We start from the raw sequence: 8,747 nt of genomic DNA on the forward strand, positions 1-8,747 counted from the left end.
ACTAAAACAATTAAACTGATGTTTCCACCCTGGAATTCAATGCCACAATGACTGTAACATTCAAAGTCAGAGTCGTGCAAATCTTGGGTTGGACCCCCATGATGATCCCAAGCATCACCTGCATTCCATGCGGTAGCTATTGGTGCGTTTGGGCGTCACATGTAACTGGAAATGTTTCTTCTGTTAGGTTCTATAGTGACTTTTTTCGTAGTCATTTGCATATTTTAGTATTATGCCCCCAAAATCAAATATCCCCTACTTTTTTTGAATAGTATATATACCAATAGTAACTAATTGATACTATAGTTCCACTAATACTCGTTGGTATTTAAAGTCCATTTCCATATAAATTGATACTCCAGACAGTGTAATGTGTCTTTCTCGGGTGTATTTAGACGGTCTATGCGTTATTCATGCATCGATTCTTGTTCGTTTTGAGCTTGGAACTCGCTTCTGTTGTTGCTGTTGATCTTTTGACGACGCTCTTAAAGGTCACCCGAAATGCAAGTAATTATGTCAACATATCATTTCCCTAAGTATAACACGAACCCGAATGTCAATATTACCTGCAACAGGTAAATTTCAACGTCAGTAATTTCCGCCGGTCTCCATGGGTAGTCGTAACTAAACAATCCGTGACGTCATTTTAGTCCTTCTGCTCTTATTCTAGTCTATATTTCTATGTGTATTAAGGTTAGCTATGGGGTTAGGAATGGGGTTCATGCATGGCTTCTTCAAAACAATACTTGGGTCATTTTAAGACTAAGATATATTATTATGTGTATGCTGCAAATAACGGCGACATTTCCAGCTACTACCATCGAATCGAATTTAAACTGGCAAGGACGAGAGACCCTAGTCTATTTCACCTATAAGGTCCCTCCCAATCCCTCACCCTCACGACTAGAGAAAGATGAAAATGTGCTATAAACACAATTGAGCAAAGCCATGGAAGATGCCTGATGCTTAAGGCTACAGTGTGTGTCAAACTTATTTTATCACCCAATAATACATTCTACAGTAGATATCGCTTGTGTGATATATATCATAATCTAATGTGATATCTCCTGTTGAAAATGTGATTGGTCAGTTGAAAAGGAACTACTTTTTTATTTTCAAAGAACAGTTCATTTCTTATTAAAAGTAACTTTTTTTTTTATATTAAGAATGAACTATTGTTATTCAATTGACCTTGATGGAAACACTGGGTCAATATAAAGGACTTTGCAATGGTTGAATTGCTGTCAAAAAATGATGTATCACTACGCCGTAATGTAATCAGGTTCAGTAAAAGTGAAATCTACAGCAAAAAATTATATTTATCTATTTGTGCATGTAAGAAGGAATTGGGTGATAAATAAAATCTGCTACTCGTCTTTTTTGATATCAAAAAATATCAACACTCTTTGATAAAGTAAAAAAAAATCGGCAGGGCCTCGTTTTTTGTTACTTTATCAACTTGTGTTGATATTTTTTGACATAAAAAAGACTGGTAGGAGATTCTCTATATACACATTGGCCGATACCTCCTCGATCTTGGGGTCCCGTCAATCCCCCACCCTCACAAATAGAGAAAGATGAAAATGTGCTATAAACACAATTGAGTAAAGTCGCGGAAGATACTGGATGTTTAAGACTACAGTGTGTATAAGAAAGTCTTATGATAGTGTTATAAGTATTATATTTATACACCTTGGCCGAGGCTCTTGGCTCCAATCTGCCAAGCCCATATGGCATATACAAATCGGATACTGGTGTTTTTACGTACCCTTCTGATGGAGGTCCCGTGTTGGATCCCGGGGTTGACCCAGTAAGTTCAGCGGGATTTTCCGGTGTGCCCCTCCATGTCAGTGGGTAAGGTGCTGGCTCGCTAGCCTGGAGGTCGCGTGTTCGATAACTGTATCGGCCTAGAAAGTTCGTCGGGATTTTTCGACGTGGTTTCCCCTTGTCAGTGGCGCAGTGCCGAGGGCATGACAAGGACAGTTTTCTAGTCGTTTGGATGATACGAAAAACCGAGGTGCCGTGTATACATTGGCGTGCATGCAAAAGAAACCTTGATGGCTAGAATTCGAAATAAGAGTGGGAAGTAGATCCACGGTCTTCATTAGCCCAGTCATAGCAGAAAAATAAGAGAGAGAGAGATGGGGTTTAACGTCCACTCGACACAAACTAGGTCATTTCGGGACTAACATATGTTTTTAAATTTTATTTCAATAATTCGCTTGCGCGTAGGGGTCTTTTAGCAGTGGGAGGAAACCGAAGGACCCGGATAAAACCCACGAGGTTGGACAGGCGACCCTACTCCTTGTGACGTACAACAGAGGATTCGAAACCACGCCAGTTGACTCAATGACAGGCTTTATGGTACAGCGCAGAAAAACAGAACGTTAAACCCTATTTCATTTATTTTACGCCGATTTCGTCCTTCGGGTTTATGCATATGTGTAGTACAGACGATTAAAACACTAGTCGAATTAAACATACATTATGCATGAACTAAATCTACCAACTGTGGGTCTTTATTTAGGCCTTAAATGTTATCTAAATTATTAATTAGACATTATTTAACTTATCCAGACCACAATCAACTCTCGGTGTCATCGCTAGCCTGCGATATTTACTGGATTATAATCTGATCTGCTGCTTAACGGTCATTCATGATTAAATCCAAATATGGATAATCGAGACTATGTTTTTGTATCGTACTGACTTTAGTAATGATGATCGAGGCTAGGCCCAAAATTCAATCGCCAACTTCTCGGTTCAGATTGGATCAATTTGACTGAAATTTTTTAGCAAATTCATTTACATTATCTAGTTTTTAACTATTCCAGTGAGAACTGCCAGTTCTTTATCTAACCTCCCATAATGTATCTTTAATTAAAATAAGAAAGACAAGAAAGATGGTTTATCAGAAGATTTTACTTTCTAACCATAACATGTACATAAATAAATAAATAAAATATTAAACAATATAAATAACATAATTATATACATCTTGTTCCTTTATCAATTTAAACATACATTATTCAAGAGCTAAATTTGCCTATCGTAGGTCTTTCTTTAGGCCTTATATGTTATATAAATCATTAATTAGACATTTAATAACATGACAAGACCATAATCAACTCGCGATATCATTCAAGAGCTAAATCTGCCTATCGGAGGTCTTTGTTCGAGCCTTAAATGTTATATAAATTATTAATTAGACATTTATTAACATGACAAGACCATAATCAACTCTCGATTTCATCGGATACTCGAGATTTTAACTAGATTAGAACAGTTCGGCCTTTTAATTGTTTAATTTAAAAATGGTGAAGCGATTTTAAACCCCGAATATACTAATACCATGGTTACGATAATACACAAGCAGTGATAACTTAACTCAGGATAAAGTAATATGAATGAAAATTTCAATATATTCATTTTGCATTATCTATTTGTAAACTTTCATAGCAAGAATGACCAGCTCTTTATCTAAATCTTACATAATGTATCTTTACGAATCTTATACATTCTCCAAGGACCGTTAATAACAACTCTATTCAATCTCCAGGATAACATGGTTCGTTAACCTTATACAGTCTCCAGGTTCACATAAGCCGTTAATAACAGTCGTTTATATTCTTTAGCACGGACAGTTAATAACAGTCTTATACAGTCTCCAGGTTAACATGGTCCATTAACCTTATACAGTCTCCAGGTTAACATGGACCGTTAATAACAGTCTTATACAGTCTTCAGGTTAACATAGACCGTTAATAACAGTCTTATACAGTCTTCAGGATAACATGGTCGGTTAACCTTATACAGTATACGGACCGTTAATAACAATCTTATACAGTCTTCAGGTTAACACGGGCCGTTAATAACAGTCGTATACAGTCTTCGGGTTTATACGGACCGTTAATAACAGTTTTATACAGTCTTCAGGTTAATACGGACCGTTAATAACAATCTTATACAGTCTTCAGGATAACATGGTCGGTTAACCTTATACAGTATACGGACCGTTAATAACAATCTTCTAAAGTCTCCAAGTTAAAATAAGCCGTTAATAAGAGTCCTATATATATTCTTAATTAATACGGACCGTTAATAGCGGTTTTATAAGTCTCCAGGTTAACATGGACGTTAACAACAGTATCATAACAATCTAAGTCTTCCGGTTAACATGGATCGTTAACTACAGTTTTCTACAGTCTTCAGGTTAGCCCGGACCGTAAATAACAATGTTAAATATTCTTCGGTACTTAAAACAAGGACCATCTCTGTACTGAGTCCAGATATATAATCAGGGTCCATTAATGAGGTCGGGGAGTAAGACGTTCATATACCGTTATATAATTAACATCACGATATAAACAGATGCTAGACTATGGGGGTCTTATCAGGGATGTAACACTGGTAACCTGATACCGTTGAACAATGAAACTAGGCCTTTTAGTAATGATCATTTTTGTCATTAAATCATATAAACTAATGTATGTATAGAAAGTGGCCAGATATTATACAGTTGTCATTAATTAGCAGTTGAGTAACTAGCTGTAAAAGATGTCACTACTGGTGTAAAATCGTGACTATTTATAACACCCATCACTATTGAATACACAAACCCGAAAAATAGTCACAGTTTTAACACCTTAGTGACACAACACCTACTTAATGACTGCTGCCAGATTACTAACAGTTTTAACTAAATAATAAACATTATGTATATAAACTGACCACTTTGATCTATTATATCGTATATTTTCATTTATAACAGTTATTTGTTGCTTAGTCAACGATTTCAGCGTTACAGTGTAAGGCGTTTATACAATTAAAATCCTGACATAAACACCGATGCCAATCTGATTATAACACAGATCCTATTTCGTTTCATTTTTTAAAGTTTAAAATTTTGTTTTACTTGTCTTTACTACACGAGAATCTGGAAGAGTTGTTATATAACCTGTGTTTTAGTTGATCTGAGGGATTAGCCAATGAAACGGCCTGGCGTTACGGCCAGTTTTTGCGTGAGGTGCACGGAACTGTGGGTATCCTATTAGTTAATCAAATGTCTGACGTCATAGGGTCAAAAGCCTCTCGTATAAACCCTGACGCGAGCCCACTACAATTTGCCAGATCTTCATGTAGTAGAGGCCAAGGAAAGTATAAAAAAAACGAAACGAAATAAAGATCTGTATAAAAAAAACGAAACTAAATAAAGATCTGTATAAAAAACCGAAACGAAATAAAGATCTGTATAAAAAACCGAAACGAAATAAAGATCTGTATAAAAAACCGAAACGAAATACAGATCTGTATTTTAATCAGATTGAAGCGATGCTAGATAATGTGAGTCTTATATCACCATTATATACAATGGCCGTGCATCGTACTTTGTAATTATTTTAATGGTAGCAAATAAAAGAGTTTTAACGGTCTACTTGTCTGTATCACGAGCTAATGCCCTGTGCTATGAGGGCGTTCCTGTTTAATTTTCGTCGAGGTCCAGCTACCAATGGATCTTTAACGTGCAGCCCCAACATGTACATTGACATTGAACGTCGGGTTTTCGTCCCATCCGCCCTGCACCACTGACAAGGTAGGTGAAAACCGCCATGCAAACCCTGGAATAGAACGGAGGATAACCTTGATAGCGAGCCAGCGCATTACTCACTGAGAAACCATGGCTACCGTGTCCGAAAAGGAGGCAAGAAATTGATTAAGACTTGGTATTACGAAATTATTAAAACAAAATACAGTATTCAGTAATAATGTAAATCAAATATTTCAGAGTAGCAAGTTACATACATAATGCATGATTAGTCATAAATATTGTAGACATTAATCTGACAGTTATTGAAGATAATCTCCTGGACCAATTATGTATCATTGAGTTCGCCGAAAGAATAAATAGGCTAGCTCTAAAATTATGAAAAGTTAGTCTAATAATTCGCCATGGTTACTTGTTCAGTTCGCAATAAGCACTATATATATACACACCACTGTCTCGGTCGGGCCAGAAAAAAATGGCTCCCAGACGCTGGCCATCTTGTTGATCTTGCGGGCGGCGCTTATCAAAAAACGCTTATGGTTCCGTCTATTCAAGTCTTGATCGACATTTACTTGGCATGTTTCTGCCTGGATAACTGCGTAACGATTGACGTGACATCAAAATTCCAAGATGGCGGCGATGACGTAATGACTTATTTCTGGTCCATATCGTACTGGTTTTGCAGGATCCTGAAAATTTGTCTTGGATATTTGAGTCCTTATGTCTTAATGTCCAGTTGTTTTACCGAACGTGATATTGATTGTCACCGGTCGTAAGAGACATATATTATTATTCCTCACACGTACACGCAGTTAATTTAAGTAGGTGTAATTGATATCGTAGATGGTCTTCGCTGTTCTAAGCTGGCAGCTGATATCATGGAGATGGCGGTCTGGGAACCAGATAAAGAAAATCTGTCTGTTGAACGGAGAGATTTAAAAAAAATCGAAATCGATTTGCAGCTTAGGATCTCCCGAAGAGCGAGTCTAAACCGGGACCCCGTGACACAGTAAAGACAAAAATTAACACATTTATTGGAATACAACAAATAGAACACAACAGAGAAACTCAGCTGGTTGGCGGCGTTTTTCACTGGATCCGTATAAACGTCTGGAATGTTTGCGATCACGGATAAGTGCATAGAGAACGGATACGTTAACAGAATTAAGGCAAATGACTCGGCTAACAACATCGTAGTCATTTGCCGCCATCTTCCCTGTGCGGACTGGTTACTAGAATTGAATTCATTTCCGGTTAAGGATAAATTTCCGGTGCTGAGTTTCCGGTTTTTGAAGTCAGACATATTGGCGGATCGTCGGACATTACGGATAATGATGATATTACTACTGATAATGATGATGAAACATACGGTTAGAAATGAAAGATGGATGCCTGGCCACACCTTATGATAAAAATACTCGTAAGCGTCGGTTGGCGCTACGACGGAACACAATCTTTCCGTTCTCTCGGGTGGAACAAGGTCGGACGAGAACAAAAAATGGAATTCTTTGATAACAACGATCACAATCAACAAGGTGACAATTATTTTGGCGCGTTTCACCAAATTCATAGTTGACGCCTTCAGGGGTTTCATAATGGCGTACGCTCTATCTGCCGTCATGGCCGCTGTTAGCAAGATGGTATAATCACAATTCCCCCATCCATAAAAGTTAAAAAATTTACACATATAATGAGAATAATCATTTCGAATAATGGCATCGGGGAAGTTAACTCCGACCCAATGGGCTGTAAGAGAAATAATAAGACTAACGGCATCGTTGACGGCACACGCAATCATATACACAGAGGTGGAAAGGCACCGGAAGTGCGGACTTCTCATAACTAGAATGGCAAGAATATTACAGATGTTTCCCACAATAACAATTATGGGCGGGACATAAAGATTGACAATATCGGCGATTTTAAATTCATTTAAATCTTTGGCCGTCAGATTGGCGACTACGTTAATAGATCTCATCTCAAAGCTTGGTGTAGTTATTTCCATCGTCCTCGTATTATTATCCATCATATTGACGTCTTCCTTGAATCTCTGAGTCCTGAAAATTACAGAAAATGGCGTCAGACATGCGAACAAAAATCATATTGGATGTATTTGATACATTAAAACAACAAAAGTTTTATGAAGGGCTATATTTTAGTTAAAATAAGGCAAACAATTTTGAGCAAAATTTTAACTCAAGTCTGAGAATGCTCTGTGAACTCGGGGCCAGAACTCATGCACTCAAATGATGAGTGACCGGTTTACACATAAAAAGAGTTATAAAACTAAAACATGGCTAGTCCTATGGAGGCAGACCACCATTAAATTTCATCATCTCGGTACCCACGAATTGTAGTTCGTCTATATATAGCAATTCTCTCTCTCTCTCTTTTCTCCCCTTTTGCATGCCCATTTTTGTTGATTTTTTGGTCTAGAATGGACGAAGATCGTTTGAATTAACATTTTCTGCCAGGTTTTGGTAAATATTCATGATTTTGAGGCGGAAGGATAAGAGGGTTATCAGGTTAGCTACGGCGATATGTACGGCAACTAGTTACATGTTTTTAGTATGCTTCTTCAAGTTTGTGTATCTCAAAATTTTGGTGGTCAACCTCATACAAATTTTAGTGCAAAGACATGACCATTTGTTCCTCTGTCTGTAGTGAAAAGCATTCAGCCCAACGAAAATTTGGGGAAAAGTTGGAGGTGGGCAAAGAGGCCAGAATTAACATTGAAGTCAATGGGGAAATTAATGGTGGTCTGCCTCCCTATGTGAAACCAAAAAACACCAGATAACAAGTCTGACACTCCTGGTGGAAAGTCTCCACTGTCCATATAAAGGTGGTTTTCGACGTCATTAGGCTTAATGACCAATCATTATAATTAATTATGTCATATTTGACCAATTAGATAATTGAAAGTCTAAACCCAAAGCTACAAAACTATCATATCTCTGGGCATTCGTCAGACAGCCGCTAGATTCCAGACGGAGAAGATGTAGCAATTTCTATCAGCAGACTCCCGGCCAGTCTGGATGGAATGGAATTGAGAGAATGACTCTATTGTAATCTATGCGTGTATCATATGTAATCAGTGCTTGATATATAAAATTTAAAAACGAACTGTTGTATTGTTATTCCTGGTAAAACAAACGTCTTAAAGACTCAATACCACTCTTGTTGTAACTGAATAATATGTCCC

General features: G+C 37.4%; 1 protein-coding gene across 1 annotated transcript; it reads right to left on the minus strand.

Annotated features, from left to right (window-relative positions):
* Nucleotides 1-5,985: 5,985 nt before the first annotated feature.
* LOC126826951 (neuropeptides B/W receptor type 1-like) lies at nucleotides 5,986-7,529 on the minus strand. The gene has a single exon (XM_050556115.2). It carries the CDS (start codon nucleotides 7,521-7,523, stop codon nucleotides 6,363-6,365), a length of 1,161 nt encoding a protein of 386 aa, XP_050412072.1. The 5' UTR covers nucleotides 7,524-7,529; the 3' UTR covers nucleotides 5,986-6,362.
* Between the last annotated feature and the right edge of the window lie 1,218 nt (nucleotides 7,530-8,747).

Source organism: Patella vulgata, chromosome 7, assembly GCF_932274485.2.
Source record: "Patella vulgata chromosome 7, xgPatVulg1.2, whole genome shotgun sequence".
Taxonomy (NCBI): Eukaryota; Metazoa; Mollusca; class Gastropoda; family Patellidae; genus Patella; species Patella vulgata.

Coding starts and splice junctions, on each gene's coding strand:
- LOC126826951 (XM_050556115.2), bottom strand. CDS start 7,523: ATGAGATCTATTAACGTAGTCGCCAATCTGACGGCCAAAGATTTAAAT.